Below are 20,305 nucleotides of genomic sequence, written 5' to 3'. Positions count from 1 at the left end.
TGTTGCAGTTCCACCGTTCGGTCTAAGAACTCCTCGACTTCTCTTATTCCTTGGAGGGTGGACACTCGCCCCTCAAGTCCTCTCACTTTTTCTTCCAAAAGTGCCACCAGCTTGCACTTGTTGCAGGTATACGCCATGTTGAGCTCAGGCAGAAACACGAACATTGCACACCCTTTGCAGGTCACCACCTCTAGGGACTCCTTTCCATCCATAATGTCGATTTCTGCTTTGGTTTCCCCCCCCCCTTTTGATTATAGTGGAATTGCCTTTGCTTTGTTGTGTCCTCTCTGAAGGTACACAACTATATGAGTATGTCTTAAGGGAAAGTAAGATCTTATTATTATTATTATTATTATTATTATTATTATTATTATTATTATTATTATTGGTGGTGGTTTTGTGGGTGTTTTTTCTCTTTGTTTTTCTTTGGTTTTCCCACCTCTTTTTTATTTTATTTATTTATTTTTATTATTATTATTATTGTTATTTTTAGAGGCCTCCCCCTTGACCTCCCCCTGTTAAACTCCTGTTTGCTCTTCCTGTTCGCTCGCTCCCTGGGAATCTGGCTTACTTTTATAGCTCCTACTTGAGCTGGGCCAGTTGCTCTTCCCTGCTCCTGCTCAGCTCCAAGTCAGGAACCAGAATCGATTGATTTTTAGTGTTCAGTCTTTTAATCTTTGTAAACTGCCCAAAGAGCTTTGCTTATGGGGCAGTATATAAATGTTAATAATAATAATAATAATAATAATAATAATAATAATAATAATGTTGTTTTGTGCTGGAAGAAATAATGCTTCGTCTTCTGTCGGCCAAGAGGCTTAAAATGAAGTGAAGGGGGGCCACAGCACCACTCCCGCAGAAGGGGGGCACAGCTGCGGAGGTGCTCTGGCGGAATCAGTATGTCTGGTGACGTACTTAAAAAAAAAAAAAAAAAAAAGGAGAGAGGCTTCTTCAGGGTTGCTATCTTTGAAATGACCAGCATTCCCTTCTATGAAGATTGCTCGGGACAATGTCCTAAAAATTGTTCCCACAGTTTTGCTGCTTCACTTTCTAAGAGATGGGAGTTTGATGTTGCAAAAATGTTCCAGATACACATTTCCAGTTAAAAGGCAGGTGGTTCCACTGAAAAGGGGGGAAACGGTAGCAGCAGGGAGCAGTTCAGTTTTGCTGAGGAACACCCACCCTCCCGCCCCCAGGTCAGCGTCTGGCAGAGCGGCCAGAACCATTTGTCACCAGTTGCTGAGTTTTAGAGGTCTCTCAGGTGCTCGGTTAGTAGCTCTGCGTTTGAACTCCACCGTCTCATTTGTGTGTGCGTGGAGGGGCGGCGGTGTTTGTGCTGCGGTTGCTATGGCCTCGCGGCGGCGGCGGCGGCGGCGGCGGCAGGCACAGCTGTTCGTGGAGCCCGGGAGCTGCTGCATCGGCTGCTGCAGGCTGGGTGAGTCCTTTTCTCCGTCTTTGCCAGTGACGGGAATTTGAATTAGACACATCCCTTCTGGAGGTGCAGCAGCGGCGAGCGGCTGGTCTGCCCAGTGGAGCGAGGCCCTCTCTCCCTCCCTCCCTCCCTCCCCGGACACGGGTGGCCTGTTGAGAGGCTGGCTTAGCAAGCCACGGTGGGCCCGCTGCGGAGTAATTCGGCCACGGTGGCGAGGCTGGTGTCACCTTCGAGCGGTTTGTCGTAGGAATGCAAAATCTCCGTGGCTGAGAACAGACCACGGGGTTCTGCACCACGTTCCCCCTGGCTTTCGTTCCCTGCACCCAGGGCCGGCCGGCCACCGGCATCTTAACTCGTCCGCCGTCCCCGCCTCTCCCCGCCACGCCCACGCCGAAGAGGCAAGTGGGGGCCTTGCTGGAACTGATGGGCGCGCTGGTGGGGGCTTCGTGGGGGCTGGACTCCCCGGAGAATGACGCCCGGGGGTCTCCTCTGTCTGCTCCCTCTTGAGGGCAACCCACAATCCGCTGCCCCAAGCAGTGGCTTCGTCTTGCTTCAGGGCAGGGACCCGCCTTTCTTGGGGTCATTGCCGAAAACGGCTCGCAGCTTTCGCGTTGCGCGGTGGGCTCCTTTGCACGGGCCTGAGCAGCTGCCCTTCGCCTGAGCTCTTGGTCAGTGCACAGACCAAGCCACCATCCAGGCAGACGCCCACCCTTCTCCCTGGTCGTCGTCTGCGGGGCACCTGGACGACAGGAATCTCCATTTGTCCCAGAGACGCCACGACCTGCTTCCCTGAGGCGGCAAACAGGGTTCCCAGCAAGGGTTGTTTTAAAGCAACAAGGCAAAAGCTGCCTCGCTGAAAGACATCCTCTAAAAGCCATTTCTGGGGGTGGGGCGGGACGAGGGCAGGAGCCGCAAGCCGGCCTTTTCCTTTGGGCCTGCCCTGGGGGTGGCGGGTGGCCGCCTTTTTGAACTGCTAGAAGTTGTTTTTCAGCCTGGCCTCTGAAGCGGGGGAAGGTGAGCTAGGAAAGGTTAAAGCATAATCCAAGTGGATAAAAGGGTGTTGACTGTGAACTGAGGCCCTGGAGGGGGGGCCCTGCCAGGGCCGTTGTGAGCTGGGGATGCCACTCACCTCTCCTATAGCAACTCCCTGGCGCCCAGCTTTCTCCCAGAAAGGCCTGGCCCTTTAGTGAACAAGGCAGCTGCAAGGCCACCAGCAGACACAGCTCTGACCAGGGAAAGCATCAGAGGCAGGAGCTCAGGAGGCAGCCATAGGCAGGCCAGACTCCCTTGTTCAGTCCCGCCATCGGCCTTCTAGAGATGACCATACTGACCTATCTCATAGGGCAACAGTGAGGATGGCAGAAAGGCAAGTACTAAGTATTGTTCTTTTATATTTCACTCTTGGCACTTCACCCGAGGATGCTTCTATCTGATTTATGTATTTCGTACTTTGCAGCACAAGCTGAATCTGGGCAATGGCAGCCACCCTGCTGCGTGTTACACCACCGGTGAGCAGAGACAGAATGATCTCCCAATTCCCCAAAGTAAGCAAACTTTCCACCTGGGTCCATCTCGCCGGCTCCCTGGCAATTGGAGGCTTTTCCCTCCAAGGGAGTCTGGCTCCCTTGCCACAATGGCTTGGCGTGGTGAGCTGAGGGCAGCGTAGGTATCGCCTTCAGTAGAGCCAAGTGCCTCCTGCTCACGGTCTGTTTGTCTCTCTGTCTGCCTCTCTGCCTGCAGTGGTATACGCCTGAGGCCTGTCTCCAGTTCAAAGATCACTTTCACACTCAAGTGAGAAACGCCTGTCAGCGACGGAACACCGGCACTGTTGGGTGAGAAACTAAGCTTCGCATAACAAATTTTTTTAGGGACCCATTTTCTCAGCCTTTTCAACACTTAATAACATTTCAAAGGCGACATGTGCCACATTCCAGAAGCAGATCAGACTTACCCAACCTGGCACAGCCAACCCACCTGCCCCAGGTGTTTTGGTCTACAACTCCCAGCTTCCCTCTGACGGCATGTAGTCTCAACCGTAAGGCCCTTGTGTCAGGGAGCTGCCCTCTCTAATAGCCACAGCTATTATTATTATTATTATTATTATTATTATTATTATTATTTATTTATTTATTTATATAGCACCATCAATGTACATGGTGCTGTACAGAGTATAACAGTAAATAGCAAGGCCCTGCCGCATAGGCTTACAATCCTATTTCAATGATTTACAGTTGTGGAACAAGAATGGCAGAAGCATGGGATGCAGTCTTAGAATGGTGGACACAGCACGCCAGAGTTCAGTAGCGCATCATATCCAAATTATGGAGTGGGGTGGGGGTGGTTTCTCTCTCCCTGGGAGTGTGGCTGCTTTGAGGGAGTTCCTGATGAGAGGGTTATCACTTTTAGTGGTGTCCCAGCGCAGCACTCATTTAGCAGCTAGGCAGGGCCTGATCTCCTCAGTGATGTATGGCACAAATACTGGTCCTCTGTTGCTTTGGTTTCCCCATGCCAGGGGTTCCCATCACTGCACTGGTCTTCCTGCTGATTTTTACATCTCTCTGTGAGGATGAGAGAAGGGGGAGCAAGAGGAGCAGGAAGGAGTCCACTGGAGTGGGGGAGGGGGGAGGATGTCAGGGAAGGGGGGGAGAAAAATAGAAAAAAGAAGGTGATGATGCTTGAGCTGAGCCAGAATGCCAAGAAATTAAACTATTTCAACTATTTCCCCAGAGCATCATGGAAAATTAATCCCCAGCTTTGCTAATATAAAGGCGTACCTGTTTCCTATTATTATTATTATTATTATTATTATTATTATTATTATTATTATAATATTTATTTGTATCCTGCCTTTTGCCCAATGCTTTTACTTTGTGTTCTCTGCCTCACAAGGGACTGGGATATATTTTGCATATGCCAGATACTGGATAAATTAATACTTGATTGGATGATGACTTGATTGGATGAGATCCTTGTGATATAAATGTTTAATAATAAACAAACAAACAAATATTTACTTGTTTATTGTTTCTTTGTCCCAGCAACCTGAAATTTGTTTTGCACCTCGCTTGGTTAAGTTGGCTCAACACCTTCTTAAGTACTACTACTGCCGCTGCTGCTTCTCCTCCTCCTCCTCGCTCCATCTGTGTCATCAACTGCAGAGTCTTGAGCTTCATCACCAGGCCTGCTTTCTTTCTCTTCCTTCCCACTTCACTTCTTTTGCTTCTCACCCAGCTTGAAGAAGGGTTCTAGAGGACTTGAAAGCTTGATCACTACTTTGTGATATTTTAGTTGGCTTTTCCTATTGGTAGCCACCTACTTTGGCTTTTCATTGTTTAATGACGCTGTCTAATGTGAAAATGTATGTTTCAGGCTAAAAATATCCAAAGTTGTTGTGGTGGGAGACCTCTATGTTGGAAAAACGAGCCTCATCAACAGGTACAGTAAATTTCAACACCTAGTCAAAACTGTGCAGATTTTCAGCCTAAAGGGCAGCAATTAACCACCATTTCTAAGGCATTTCCAGCTGATCAGTTTAGACTGGTATAAATTCACAAGTGTTTTGGTCCCTGCCCCTCCACACACACTTAGATGTATGCTTCAACCACAAAGCTTGAAAACTGGGCTTTTTCTTAAGTAGAAAAGAGCATGGGTGATAATTAATAATATTCTAATAAAAACCTTCAATTTAAAAGAGAATTAAGTCACTTATAAATCCACTCATTTGCTAAAATGTATGGAATTTGCAAGGTAAGATACCTGAATTTAACTTCTGCACTGCATATGTAGTAAACCCATTCTACTGGTTCACCTATGATGCTCTCTTACAACTGAGTCTCGCTATACCCGTACTCGGCCTTGGTCGTTCCTTTGAAGGGGACAAAACACGAATGCTCAGCACGCATCTCTCTTACATGTTAGAACGCTGAATTTAACCAGCCTGTGTGTGTGATGTGTCCTCGCCCTCTGCATTGACTCTGCATTGCCAGTAAGGAGGCTTCCATGGTGGTGGGGGTGGGGGTTTGCTAGCCAATAGGAATTTTAACTTTGCTCATGTTTTTATTAAATAAACCCCTGAAAATAATCAGTTCCTCCCCTTCTCTCTAGTACAACATTTGTAGTTTAGTCCTATGCACCTACTCACAAATAAGTCTGACTGACTTTAATTGGACTTAAGTAAGTGTTGTATAGGATCGCAGCTTTTAAAAAGGACCCCTTCTCCTTTTTTAAAGAGCCAAAGAGCTTTTCTATATGAGGCATTTATTGGGTGCTTGTCATTCTCTACCCGCTATTGTTTATGGATTCTTTAGATGACGTCATGATCCTCCAGTTTTGCTTCTGTTTTCAAATGGCACTTTTCAGCGAGTTTTTTTTTCAGAGTAGAGAAAATGGGGTATTATTTCTGAAAGTGAAAAAAATGCTGTTTTCACATGCACATTGTGTTAATCTATGAGTGTCATTTAGAGGGGATGTAGCAGAAAGGTAGAAAAGCAAATACTCCTCCTGTAGTGCTCAGATACCAGTTCTGCAGTAACACTGAAAGTACATGCAGAGAATTAACAGCCTCATGTAGAAAAGCCCAAAATACCATCTCAGTCATTTTTTCCCCCCATTGCAGGTTTTGCAAAGATGTTTTTAACCGAGACTATAAGGCAACTATTGGAGTGGACTTTGAGATTGAGCGCTTTGAGATAGCTGGAGTCCCATATAATCTTCAGATGTAAGTTGGCACACTGCACCGTTCCCTCCTCACTTTGCACATGGAATGTTTTAACAGAAAAAACAAGCCTTAATTAGTGGTATCAAAACCACTGTGGCTGAAATGTCACCATTCTGTTGCTGAATGTACTCATTCACATCTGTGCACAAACTCACATGTGTACACATAGAATCATAGAATAGCAGAGTTGGAAGGGGCCTACAAGGCCATCGAGTCCAACCCCCTGCTTAATGCAGGAATCCACCCTAAAGCATCCCTGACAGATGGTTGTCCAGCTGCCTTTTGAATGCCTCTAGTGTGGGAGAGCCCACAACCTCCCTAGGTCACTGGTTCCATTGTCGTACTGCTCTAACAGTCAGGAAGTTTTTCCTGATGTCCAGCTAGAATCTGGCTTCCTTTAACTTGAGCCTGTTATTCCATGTCCTGCACTCTGGGAGGATCCTGGCCCTCCTCTGTGTGACAACCTTTTAAGTATTTGAAGGGTGCTATGTGCCTAACGAACATGTGCCTAACGAACCCGGAAATGGAGGCGCACAGCAGATCATGCATTGTAGTCCAACAAAATGGGGGAATTAGAACACTGACAAAGTTTGCAATGAAATAAATTTATTTTTCCATGAATGTTTAGAGAAGGAAGAAGGTTAGATTAGTATACCACAGCTGAGGAATTAAGAGTTTGCCAAAAGAGGATCCAGGAGGGTGATAGGATGTAGGAGGCAGTACGCAACAGGGTTTACCTGAGCTTTAGTGGCACAGATTGGGCAGTGCCAGGGGTGAAATGGACAGATTGAGTGATTTTACGAGGAAAAGGTTAGTCATTGGTACTTGGAAGTCCATGGCAGGCACAGGCTACTCTCATATCTACAGGTTTTGGTCATGAATTCAAAATCGGCCAGTCATCCACACGGATCTGATACATCCAAAGATGGTTCTAACTCAGGCAATGATAGGGGAGACTGAGTGGCTGGCTAAGCCATTATTATGGATGCTGGAGCCAAACCCAATGTGGCTACAAAAATACACTTTGGGATGAAGGCCCTAAACATGGGGTCTTCCCTTGAGTAGTCTGAGGAAGTTAACAAACACAGAAAGAGGCCGGGAAGGGGAGTTAGCAATATGAGTTTCTTCTTGGTGGTCCCTGTGCATCACACATTATGGGCTCTGCGCGGAGCTTCAATTTAGGAATCTTCCAAAGCTGAGGAGCATTTTGGTGGGAACCCTCCCCCACTGTCCACTGCGCATGCGTACTGGGTTCCCACCTTCCCCTCAGGTCTCTTTCAATCGACTAGTGGTTAGCTTCTTTGGGACTTCGCTCGGTTTGGTGGGAGATTTTGGTGAGGTCCTTCCTACTTAGCATTTTTTCTTAGTGTTTTTCTTCTTCTCTTCTTGTTTGATTCCCCGCCCCCTTTGTTAAGTCTCCGTAGGAAGCAAGTGGCACTCCAGGCCCCATTCTGCAAACCCCGACAGTGTGGGAGTAAATTGCTGCCAACCGGCGGCCACTCTTTCTGTCTTTTGTGCCTCAGGGAGGCTCATGTAGTTAAGTCTTGCCCTCACTGTATGAAATTTACTAGACAAACCCCCCACAACTGATCTGATCGCTTAAAGGCAATCCTTTGGAGGAAGGTGTTGGAAGTGGTTGACTGTATGACACAGAAACAAAATTCCTACAGGACCGACGGGATCTCAATCGTCCCCCACAAGGTGCGAGTGTAAGTGATCACCGACTCAACCCAGGGGTCGCTCTGATCCCACAGCGTCAGGAAAATCGTTGACCATCTCAGTGGCCAAAAAGATCTTGAAAAAGGTTAAAACCTCCAATCCTCCCATGAAGGGGCATAAAAAGAAAAAGCATTAAAAAAAGTCTGACAAAGAAGGTCCAGCACACGAATCACATCCTAATCCTTCACCCCTGCAAAAAGCTCCCAAAGGGACCGAAGGGGTTATCCCTTCACTACTTCTGGATTTTCCCATCGCCAGGGAAACATCTTCGATACTCACCAGTTGGCGCCGGCACCTGCAGATGAGAACAGAGCCCTCTCAATACTGAGGCCACTCCAGCTGCAGTCGATGGCAGTCTCAGAGGGCGCAATTCGAGATTCCTCGCCTCCTAGGCCAATTACTCTGCCTCCGCAAAGATCGCTGCCACCGACAAGACGTGGCAAAAGCTGTGGTTGGGTCGATAGCGCTTTGAAGACATGCCTGGCTGTGCTTTGTGGGCTTGATCCCTAAGGCTAGGTCAAGGATTGAAGACCTGCCTCTTCAACACCAAGACTGGTTATCCAAGACTGGATGTTATCCAAAAGGCAAAAACAACTGCAAAAAAGATGGGTCAACAATCCTCGGTGCCCATTACAGACCTAAAAAGTGGGGTAAACAACCACCCTATTATGCATACTACCATTACTCTGACTGAGGCAACCATTTGCAAAGTACACAGCCTCAGAAAAGGCAATCTTCTGCCACTCAATACCAACCGCACCACTCGAAACAGGATCAGGGAAACAGGCCAAAGCTTTGACTCCCCCCACCCCCAGTTGCGTCAGTGCTTACTCCCTTGTTCAGCTCTCAGCTCTCCCAGTTCCTGGACAATTGGATATGCATCACCAAGGACGCTTGGGTCCTCTCCGTAACCTGAGATGATTATTTCATCTAATTCAAAGGCCTTCTTCCACTCGGCACAATGAGGACATCACCTTCCTGCACCCTTCTAGAAGAGGCTTCCTCTCTCTTCTGAAAAGGAGCAACCGAGCACATTCCTCCCTCACAGAAGAATGGCGTTTTCTCTCTCTCGCTACTTCACAGGGGCAAAGAGGGGCAAAGGACTTCGACCAATACTGGATGTGAGAGACCTAAACAAGTTCATCAAGACCTGCAAGTTCCACATGACCATGTTAGCCAAAATCATGCCGCTTCTCCGTCGAGGGGTTTGATTTGCAGCAGTCCATCTGAAAGAAGCCTAGTTTCATATAGCCATTCACCCTCTACACCCACGTTTTCTCAGGTTCATGATAGGCTAGTAGGGATTCCAATTCCAGGTCCTTCCATTCGGCCTGTCAACGGCACCAGGGGTGTTTATGAAATGTATGGCAATTGTCTGCGCATCCCATGCACCCAAAGTGTGGGGCTGAACCTTACGTAGATGACTGGTTGCTTGTTGCCCCCACGAGGGAAGGCATCCTTTGGTCAGCAGTGCTTGTGTGAAACTTGTTCAACGGTCTGAATCTGTTCATCAACAAAGAGAAGTCGAAGCTATGCCCTGCGCAGACCATCCCGTTCATCGGTGCGGTTCTTGATGCAGTGAAGGCACAAGCTTTCCTCCCTTGGGACCGTATCAACGTACTAGTCAACTTAGATCTCCGATTGGCTCAATACCACCAGACCTCGGCATTCCAGGTCCAGAGACTTTTGGGACTTAGGGCGGCAACTGTGTTCTTAGTTCAGCATGCGAGACTTCACATGAGGCCGATCCAGAACTAGTTTCTCAAAACCTTCTGGAATACGACCGATGCCAGACGGCTCCGCCTAACCATACCAGAAAACATTGCGCAGTCTCTCTTGTGGTGAACACACCAAAGGAATATTTGCCAGGGCCTTCCCTTCCTTACTGTGATACCTACCAGAACAGAACGCTGGTTATCAGCACATCCCTACAGGGCTGGAGAGCACGCTGCGGTCCCTTCCAGACCTAAGGAAATGGGACTCAATACACAGAGCTCATCACATTAATGCATTAATTCAGGGTTCAAGAGTAATCCGGGCAAAGGAGTGACTGGTACCAGGAATGTTGTACCCACAAACCTCTTTTGCCCCTGCACCTACTTTTATGTGGGGGTTGGGTGACTAGAGTTCCTTGCTTGTCAATCGAGTCCTACAGGAAAGTGTAGCCTGTAGTCAAGATCTCCGTCTGGTTGTCTTTCCCCTTGCCATTTCAGTCCTGGATGTTGCCTAGGAGATGGCCTTGGACGTAGCTTTTCCTCAGCCAAGTCTGGCTCTGGGCCAATTTTCAAATAATCTTCCTCAGGCTACAGCTACTCGGGCACTCTGTTCCAGGCTAGCTCTGGCTTTAGTTGAAAATGAGTAGCTGCCTCTCCCTGACTGCAATCTTCTGAGAAACCAGGCAGAGACGAATTCCCAGAACCCTGACCTTCCATAACTTGTCTAGGCCCTAAATCAGATTCTTCTATCTCTGAACCAGTTTCTTCCTCTGAGACTATGGCATAAGGGGATGACATGACAGTACCCTTCCCCTTTTGTTTCTTTTAAAATGTATTTTTAATTGTGCTTTTATTCTGTTTTTATTCTTTTATTCGATTTGTCCACTGCTCTGGAATTCTTGAAAGGGGAGCGGTATATAAATATTGTAAATAAATAATAAATACCCTTGCTGGATGTCTGGTGACTCATTAGCCAGGAAGGCATTTGCACTTAGCCAGAGTCCCCCAGCTTTACATATAGCAGCAGGACATCATTTGCCCCTTTTGATTCAATTAAGGTTGAGGATACCCAGGTCAGGGAGCTTCAGTGCCAAGAAGGGCAGGGAGCCAAATGTTCTTCCTCCCAGCTGATACAAGCCCCTCCCCATGCAGCCTTTCCCTTGAACAGAAGGAACATGAGACAGGGAGCTAGAGTGAAATACAAACTGCATGTGTATAAGAGCCATCATGGCTGGAGCTCCTCAGAAACAGATCATTGGTGAGGGGGAGGCTTTATACCAGTCATAAAATCACACGATCCTGTGAGTGTTTATGTAGAAGTTAAGTCTACCGAATTCAATGGGACTCACTCTCGGAATGTGGTTTAAGAGCTGTTTACTTCCATGTTAGTGTGCATGGGATCGCAGCCTAAAGGTCTTCCATCGCACCGTCACCCTGACTCCTTCAGGGGATTCTTTCAGGGGCTCCAGGCGCTGTCTTCCACTCGCTTCCTCTGTATCTTTTCTTTCCACTTTTTCTGTCTTTTTTCTTACAGTGGAAATTTGTTAAAGATAACAAGATGCAATAACTGCACAATGGCTTCTGCGTGGTAGTGCTAGGAAACCTCCGAGTAAGCTCCAGTGAACATAATGGAACTTCCCAGTAAATGCGTGTAAGATTGAGCTGTGAGGCTGCAACATATTTGGGCGTAAGACCCATTGGCATCAGTGGGACTTCTGAGTATGCTAATGATCACGGCGCGCAGAGTTAGTTGATTAATCAGTAGAGGCTACATTTAATCCATGGGGCAAATTTTAATCGGCTGAATGTTGAAAGATACAATTTTGTATTTTTGAGGCTATTTTATGTGTTGCTGAATGAAAGAGAAAATATTAAATACAGCTTTTGTTAGCTAATGATGAGTGCTGGCTTTTGATTGTTCTAGTGTAGTAACGTTATCTCAGATTTTCTTTGTATGGTATGCAGACCTCCATGCTATGAGGCAGAAGAGCAGTCCATGTCTGAACTGCGGGAAATGTTGAATCTGAACATTTTTAGACAAAACGAAATCTATAAACTGAGGCTGTGGGGGGATGCATAATATTAGCTTTTGAAGTGCCACTGTACTTTGGTTTTTTTTCTTCTCTTCTTTTTTAAACAAAACCAAAAAACTAAGGCTTAAGTGTCATTTTCAGATGATGATGATTTTATTTATTACATTTGTATTCCCCTTTCTTCCATTGCTGAACTCGGGTGGGGGAGGGGGGGTACCTGTGGTTCCCAGGCAGTCTCCCCTCCAAGCACTGACCAGACCCAGACCTGCTTAGTCTCAGCAAGGTGGCTGCCTCAGGTGCCTATAGACCATGCTTCGGGTCCATTTTTTGATGACGATGGTGGGTGAGAGAAGCACTCCCTGTTAAAGTTGAAAATTATTCCAGAAGGCGCCGTCTCCAGTAGTACCAGCCTTTTGCTTCATTTGCTTAGGCTGCACTCGTTCTGGCTGAGTTGATGTTCCTTATTTTGCTTTTCCCCAGTTGGGATACAGCTGGTCAAGAAAAGTTCAAGTGCATTGCATCTGCTTACTACAGAGGAGCGGAAGGTAAGTCAAGAGCTTCACTCTCCCTCCCCACTTTATTCTTATTCAACGATCTCTTAGAACTTTGTATAATACTGTATTGTTTCCATTGCAGTAATTATAACAGTCTTTGATTTGGCTGATATCCAGACTTTGGAGCACACCAAGTAAGTCGTCACAACGCTGTCCTGCAAACATTATCTCAACGATTGCGGAATTAGACTGACTTACCTAGAGGAACCTCCAGATTGAGGGGCATTTATATCTCTGGATACAGGTGGGAGGGGATCATAAGTCGGGGTGGGCCTTGCCTTGCTATACTGCTTGGGGGCTTCTCAGAAATACCTGGCTGGTTACTGCTGCAAGCATGCTGGACTCAATCCACCTCCCCGGTCTGGTCCACCAAAGCTCCTCTTTATGCTCTTAGCTTTCAGAGGGGAAGCTTTACTTTGTGAAACATTCCCTCTTGTAGCGCTGAACTGGTAATGGAGATTTGTTAGGGACAAGTTAGGAAAGGAAGCAACGACTCTTGAGCTGGGATGCCCAGGACAGCTCATTTCAAGTGCGGCTTAGTGGCTCTTAAGAAGACTCCGGTGGGTTGGATCTTCTGACTCCACTGGTGTCTGGAGCAAAGCCTTTCCTTAACATGCTCCACTTTATTGAGGGGGTGGAGGGAGAGCATTAGGTATCTTGCTCTGCAGGTTGAACTGGTGACGTGTGAGGGCCTTCCTGCGCTCATCTGCTTGTAACACAGAAGCGACTCGACTGAGATTAGTGGCAGGTGGCTTTTCTGTGTTCCCCCCCCCCCCGTATCGTTTCCATTCGGGCTTTGTGTGTTGCTGGGCCTTGCATCTTTATCCGCACCGCTGCTCTCTCCAGAGCTCTCTAGACTGAAATGGGCAGGGTTGGCTGAATCATTAACCAGCTTTGGTGGTGGGCAGGAAGCACATCTCCAAGGGGACTGGCATGGCAGACGATGTTGTTTTTCAGGAGGGGAGAGCATATGGTGTGCGTTCATCTTCCTCTTGATCTCATTGTGGTTGTCATTTCCTCCCCCCGATGCCTCTTCCTCCTGCTCCTGCGATGCTTAACCCTTCATTCCTCTCATTGCCTCTTTCCTACCAGCTACCATTCACTTTCCTTTCGTACAGCATAAGAACAGCCCCAAGATCAAGAGCTCATTTTAGGATGAATAAAATTGGCAAACATGTGGCAGGCTGACAACTGTCAGATGAAGTGTAAACAAGTTTGCTTAGGGAAAAATTGTGGGCAATGCTAGCCTCTCGATCACCTGTCCAATTGAGATCAGATGTTAACTCCGAGAGCCATCGCAGATCAGTCCTGCTGTGACATTAGCCTGCAACATGGCTGAAATGCTCAGCTGGCGATCCTGACCTGCGCGTTGGGCATAACCAGACTCTTCCATCTGATCAGGGCCTCCGACATCCCCACACACCTAGCAGCAGTGTGGACCAGGCAAGGCGGCTTTAGCATCAGGCAGAAGGCGCTCTTGAGCTCCGCTTTCTGCAGGGTGTCTGAAAGGAAGCGTTTGTCCTCTCTGGGGTAAGATGCAAAGCGGAGGTCTGTTAGCCCTTTATGATATGTGAGGTGAGCTCACCGCTGATTATCTTCTGCTTTCTGTCCCTTCTGTTTTTCAGACAGTGGCTGGAGGATGCATTGAGGGAGAATAATCCACGGTCCAGCTTCATCTTTCTAGTTGGAACAAAAAAAGATTTGGTGGTAAGTGTAACAAAACGCAGCTCATAAAACAAACAACATTTATTTTAAATATAGCTACATTACTCAGAACTGTACCGTGCTAGGTAATTGCAGTTCCTATGCACGATGACTTTACTAAGTCTGCATGTAACTCTGACGGCTGGTGGGCTGCTGACTGTGCCTCCCGCCCAGCACATCCTAACTCCTCGGTTACTAGGGTAGGAGGCCCTCTTTGCATGGCAAGAACTGGACTTCAGAGCAACAGCTTCATCATGACCCGCCCCCATATTGTGGGGGCATGTGGGGGGGGAATGGGATTATACCCACCCACCCCAGCATGCCTCAGGGCACAGAAGCACTTCCTAGGAAAAAGCATTTTTGTGATGATCACCAATGTAGTTCCTGTTTTTCTGCACTCTAACTGTCTGAAGCCCTTTAAAGACAGGACTTCCTCATGGAAGAAAGACGTTGGCTTTGCTCCACATCCTCCCAGTCCCTTGGAGTGCTTTCCATTTCGCAGCTGGACCCACCTGACTTTCTCCTTTTTGGTTTATAACTCTGGTCCTTATATGGGAATCCTTGGTGCATGCAGATGAGACAGGTAGATAATCTACAACTGTGCAGCACCTGACAGGTGTGAACAGAAGCAAAGTCAGTTACTCTGAAATGGTTGGCTGACATGAGAACTTCACCTGTCTACCTCTGATGGAAGAGGAAAAGGCTGGGTGAGCAAATGCTGCTCTGATCCAAGCAGGTCGTGCAGACCAAAAGGTGTGGTGGTGTGGGCGCAAGTTGTATTTATTTCATTTATGCCTCGCTTTTATACTAGGAAATGGCACACAAGGCTGCCAAATGGCACTCCGGTTATCCCTGTAGACTCAGGCTTGCCTTCCCCCGGCCCCTCTGCCATGATGGCCCAGCCAACACCTAACATGGCAGAACCCTCTTTCCTTGCTATTGAGTGTGTTTTTCAGCTGCTGCCTCCAGCGGCTTTTCACATCGTTTCAGTTCATCAGCTTCTCATCCTCCTGAAACAGTGCTAATATGGTGCTGTCAACTGCAGACAGATGTTGGGGTGGGAATCATGGCAGGAAGACAGGAAGAGGAACATGACGGTTTAAAGCTCGGGGTGACACAAGCAGCCTGTCTGGACTCTGGTGCAGTTGGAGTAACCCAAGCTTGAAGGTGGCAGTTTTTCTGTCCCTCCTGGCATAGCGCAACAGATCAACATTCTGGTCTTTTCTTTTGGGGTCCTACTCTAAGGGCAGGCTCACATTATTATTATTATTATTATTATTATTATTATTATTATTATTATTATTATTAATAATAATAATAATAATAATAATAATAACTTATATAGTACCAACAATGTACTTGGTGCTGTACAAAATATACAAATAAAACAGCGATACCCTGCCTAGAGGCTTACAACCTTAAAATCACATTAAAACATATGAAAGGGGAAAGGGGTTCACAAAACAGAAATAAGAGAATAATCATAGTAATAAGAACAGTAAATCAAGCTAAAATACCAAAAGCTATTGAAAACAAATGAGTTTTCAAATGCGTTTTAAAATCTACAATGGAACTCGTGGTACGTAGTTGCTCTGGAAGAGCATTCCAAGCAAACGGGGCAGCCAGAGAGAACGGGCGAAGCCGGGCAAGAGAGATAGAGACTCTTGGGTGGGAGAGCAATGTAACATTTGAAGAACGGAGGGTATGAGGGGGATGGTAGAGTGAAATGAGAGAGGAAAGATAAGAAGGTGCAAGACCATGACACGCTTTGAATGTCAGCAAATAAGCTTATACTGAATTCTATATGGGATCGGAAGCCAATGAAGAGATTTCAACAAAGGAGAAACATGGTCAAAACGACGAGCCAAGAAAATAATCTTGGCTGCAGAATGGTGAAGAGAGACCAAAGAGGAGAGATGAGCAGAAGGAAGACCAGTCAAAAGAAGATTACAAAAGTCCAAACGGGAGATAACCAAAGCATGGACAAGGGTCTTAGCAGAAGATTCAGATAAGAACGGATGGATCCTAGCAATGTTATATAGGAAAAATTGGCAGGACTTGGCTACAGCCTCGATATGTGAGGAGAAAGAAAGTGAAGAACCAAATATGAACCCAAGACTACGAGCTTCTTCCACCGGATAAAGTGTGACATTATTAACAGTAACAAAGAATGAAGAGCGAGGGGACGGTTTGGGAGGGAAGACTAGCAAAACTGTTTTTGCCATGTTTAGTTTTAAGCGACGCTGAAGCATCCAGGCTGAGATATCAGACAAACAGGCTGAGATGTCAGAAGAAAGTTCGGGAGATGAGAGATACAATTGTGTATCGTCTGCATACAGGTGATATTGGAGGCCATGAGAATGAATAAGATCACCTAACGATAACATGTATAAAGAGAACAACAAAGGGCCAAGTACTGAGCCCTGTGGCACGTCAACTTGAAGGGGAAAAGAAGAAGACGAGTGGCCATTAGCACACACGCTAAATGAGCGACCTGCGAGATAGGAGGCAAACCAGTCATAGACAGATTCACATCTTACATTTTCCCTGTATTGTGAGACAAGAGAGTCCTGCTTAGGCCAGGTCAGGGTCAGTCCTGGGTCAGATCTGTATAGCAAGGTCAAAAGGCAGGCAGAGGTCAGAAACACTTTGTTACCAGTCAGGAAGAGAGCTGCGGTCAAAGCTGGGGTCAAGCACAGGGTTGTCGTGTTTCTCAAAACCTCCTGCCTTCCTGGGAGACAATAACGAGGCCTGCTAAGTAATCCACAAAGCTTTATTCAAGCAATAAACACCTCTTCCCACCTGAAGAGAGTCTAATCTCTAGGAACTTTCCCGTAAGCAAAACTATGCAAACTAAGTGAGACCATTGTCCTTTCAAGAAGAAGGGAAAGCCTTTTCCCAAGACGCGTTAAGGCAGCTTCTGATAGGATGCGAGACGGGCAGACTCTCTCTCGTCTTCCTTTAGCTCTGCCCATTTCAGTCAGCGGCATACTCTAGGATCGGCTAACCTATCCGTGCTCTCTCCTTTGGAAGAATGTTGGCTTCCCACTGCCTGTGTATGATTTGCCCTTGACGAGATAAGCTCTGGAGAAGAACCCGTGAGAGCTGCCTCCCCCACTGGTACAGGCTGACCTGTTTCTGACGCTGACTCCTCTACTTCAGTCTGATTCTGATTGATCACCTGAAACACCTTCTTCCAACCTAGGGGGAGCAGGGCTAAACATGGCAAGGGCAGCCATTTAAAACAAGCACAGTCCAAGGAGCATGGTCTTAGCAGGAGTCCAGGGTGTCAGCCACATGAGAGATCGATCCAAACAAGAATTGGGGGAGGACCCAGGCTCCTCCTGGTCTTCTGGCATGGGCTCTTATTTGGTGTTCTTCGTCTCTGCACACTCTAGTTCCTCCTCTGAGTAGGATTCCTCCAGTGGAGCATGACACCTAGGACATGATGAAGAGCAACATTACAGTTGTCCTAGTGGATCAAACCAAAGGCCCATCTTGCTGGGCAATTCTTTTGTTTCTAACACTAGATACCCAAATGCTTCTACGCCTGGCATCTCCCATGTACTGCCCACGCACATTTCTCTTTGCACCTAACACACTCCCTGCCTGTCCTTGTTTTTATTTTTATATTCAAGGTTTCTTACCAGCCATGCCCACCATTTTGTGAATGGGCAAACTGGGCATGTCAGCCATTTTGTGAGAGCACCTGTGACACTCTTGCAACATTCCAAATGTGCCCACTGATCCAGAATGTTTGCGCCCTCCCCAATTCTAAGCATTAACAGGCAGGGCGCGGAGGTGAGATGGCCACTGCTGCTTGCTGGCACCTCTGATCATCTGAGGCCCTTTCCCTCTGCCCACGGAGGTTCTGTGGAGCTGACCTGGCGAATGCCAATTGGCTGGCTGGTTCATCCATGCATTCACTTCTTCCTTTAAAAAAGCCATCTAAGCTACTGGTGTGTCATAGTGCATTCCACTCTTCCTTTATAGGAAAAATGTCTGTTACGTAACCTTTGTGTCGCCGGGGCTGGGTGGAGAAGCGAACATGCTTGCAGTGTAGAGTGCAGAGCTAGCAGTTCCTTGGCTTTGGTTCATTTGTTTTTCAGTCCGATGCTGAATGTGAGCGGACGGAAGTGGATGCCATTCATTTTGCCAATGAGATGCAGGCAGAGTACTGGTCAGTTTCGGCCAAAACAGGTCAGTTGAGCTCATTGAAGATTGCTGTGTGGTGCCCCACTGGGATGGCAGAACTTAGGCATATCCCAGCTGCCTCCTTCCAGGGTTTCAGGGGCCACGTTGCCCTCGGTTGGGCTGCAGTGCTTGAGCCTTGTGAATGGTGCTGCACACACGTGCTTTGATGCTCACTCCAAGGCGACCCTCTTGAGTCCTCCCTTTTGCAGGGGGAAGGAGGCAGACCCGAATCCCTCGCTCTGTAGTGGGGCTGCCTGAAGCGCATCTTCTCCCCTGAGAAAGGACCACACTTGACACCTTCTCTGGATGCAGCAGCTTCCTGTAGCTGCAGCCCTAAGCCGAGGCACCGAAGTCCCTGGAATGATGGGGAGGCGCCACCGCCACCGCCACCACTGCGCTTTCTCTCTTTCCTCAGGAGAAAATGTCAAGGGTTTCTTTTGCCGAGTTGCTGCCTTGGCCTTTGAGAAGTCCGTGCTGCTGGAGCTGGAGAAGAGCAACAGCCACACGGCCCAGATCGGTGTGGGAAACATTAGTATGTTCAACTTTGTTTCCTTAATTTGCTGCGGGGGGGGGGGGGGGGGGAGGGGGAAATAGTTAACATTTTACAGGAGGTGGCTGGTGATGGCCAAATTCTGTTAGTCTTAACTTAGAAACTTACAGAACAATCCTAAACATGTCTACTCAGATGTAAGTCTCATTGCATTCACTAAAGCTCACTCCCAGGTCAATGCATGTAAGAGTTGCCACCTAAGGCTGGGAGCATAGAGGCTGCTTGACTGTAGAGCATTATCTGTGCAAGTGTTTCTGAAGGATGGAACTTAGCCCTGGTCCATTAACTATTTCTACTGATGCCAGCTTTGCCTGCCTGCCTGCCTGCCTGCCTGCCTGCCTGCCTCATTGTCCTGGCACTCCTTCCCACTGGGCAGTTGATGACAGTTGGCTGGGATGATGTGACTGGGCCTCCTTGCTTTGTGGTTCCACTCCACAGGAAGTGATGCTGCCAAGGGTTGATTCTCTGTCCCTTCATTGCAGGAATAGAAGGACGCTCCTTCGAGGCTTCAGAAGCCGGCCATCAGGCCAGCCCAGGTTGCTGCTAGTGGTGCGAGCGCTTGGTCTGGCATCATGTAGGATGTGCCGGCAGCACTTCAGGAAGATGGAAGGAACCGAGTCTTGGAGGACAACGAGAAGGAAGCCGAGCAAACCCTGCCTCCCCTTCCTTTGCTCTCTCTAGGAAGGCCACTGTATCCAGGATGCATGCAGCCCGTTTCCTTGGCAATGAGAGGCCGCAGGAGCAGGAAGCATGGGGTGGGTGGGTGGGTTGTCTGCCAGTGGGTTGTAGTCCTGAAAAAGGTTAGGATGCCTGGTACCTTCTTGAAGCTCCAAATTCTGTTTCAGTGGGACCCCTGGCTAGTGTTAACCATGGTTAGTCATAGCTCTTTACCATGGTTAAGACCACCAGGAGGAAATGAAGAAGGGCTGGAGGAGGAAGAAGCTTGCAATCCCAGTGGCCACCCCTGATTGCGTTTAAGGGGTCAGCTGCATTCTCCTGCACTGGCCCATGGTGAACAGTGGCAGAATCAGTTTTCTCTCTGGTTTTGAATTACTGTTGGGGGGAAATCCCACTAGGCTAGTTGCTGGAGACAAACCTCTCTGGAGTTGTTGGCCTGCAACTCACATCATTCCCTGGCTGGGCGTGATGATCTCTGGAGGACACCAGGTTTGGGAAGGCAGGCCTGAGGTATGAGGTTCTGTTGTACAAAACAGGGCTTTGTTTTCCTGTCAATCATAGCATTAAATATACTTTGAATTTCCTCTGAAGACTGATTCTTTAGGAATCACAATTATATGCGAACATGTCTGTCCCTCCAGACACAGCAGAAAGGACACAGCGAAGACTCCTGGAATAGCTTGGCTCAAGGGTCCAGTATGCTGCCGTCTTGCTTTCGAGTAGGCATCTCAGCTACTTCTGGATGACCTTCTGGTTCATTCTTGACCTGGTTTACATGGAAACAGTATGAGAAGCGCTTTCTGCTTATATCCAGATTTTCATGAGATTGCTTTGGTCCGTCAACAGCAAACAAAGCAAAAAACAACAACGGAGAAGATGCTACCTAAAAACCCACTTTCACAAGTCCAACAGCATTGAAGCTGCCATACTTTGGGGTTGGTTGGTTTATTTATTTATTTATTACATTTATAGCCGAAGCTCTCTGGGCAGTTTACAACAGTTAAAAATG

At 47.6% G+C, this 20,305-nt stretch overlaps 1 protein-coding gene across 1 annotated transcript; it reads left to right on the top strand.

Annotated features, from left to right (window-relative positions):
* The first annotated feature begins 1,379 nt into the window (after positions 1–1,379).
* RAB36 (RAB36, member RAS oncogene family) lies at positions 1,380–19,361 on the top strand. Its single transcript, XM_063144025.1, has 11 exons — positions 1,380–1,435; positions 2,889–2,976; positions 3,173–3,264; positions 4,802–4,867; positions 6,048–6,149; positions 12,097–12,161; positions 12,253–12,304; positions 13,796–13,877; positions 17,984–18,074; positions 18,484–18,600; positions 19,101–19,361. The coding sequence occupies exons 2-11, from the start codon at positions 2,908–2,910 to the stop codon at positions 19,163–19,165; spliced, it is 801 nt and encodes a 266-aa protein (XP_063000095.1). The 5' UTR covers positions 1,380–1,435; positions 2,889–2,907; the 3' UTR covers positions 19,166–19,361.
* The last annotated feature ends 944 nt before the right edge of the window (positions 19,362–20,305 follow it).

The sequence above is a fragment of the Elgaria multicarinata genome, chromosome 18 (assembly GCF_023053635.1).
Source record: "Elgaria multicarinata webbii isolate HBS135686 ecotype San Diego chromosome 18, rElgMul1.1.pri, whole genome shotgun sequence".
In the NCBI taxonomy this organism is placed as follows: Eukaryota; Metazoa; Chordata; class Lepidosauria; order Squamata; family Anguidae; genus Elgaria; species Elgaria multicarinata.
The sequence above is the reverse complement of the archived record's forward strand: the minus strand, read 5'-3'. Positions and strand labels throughout refer to the sequence as shown.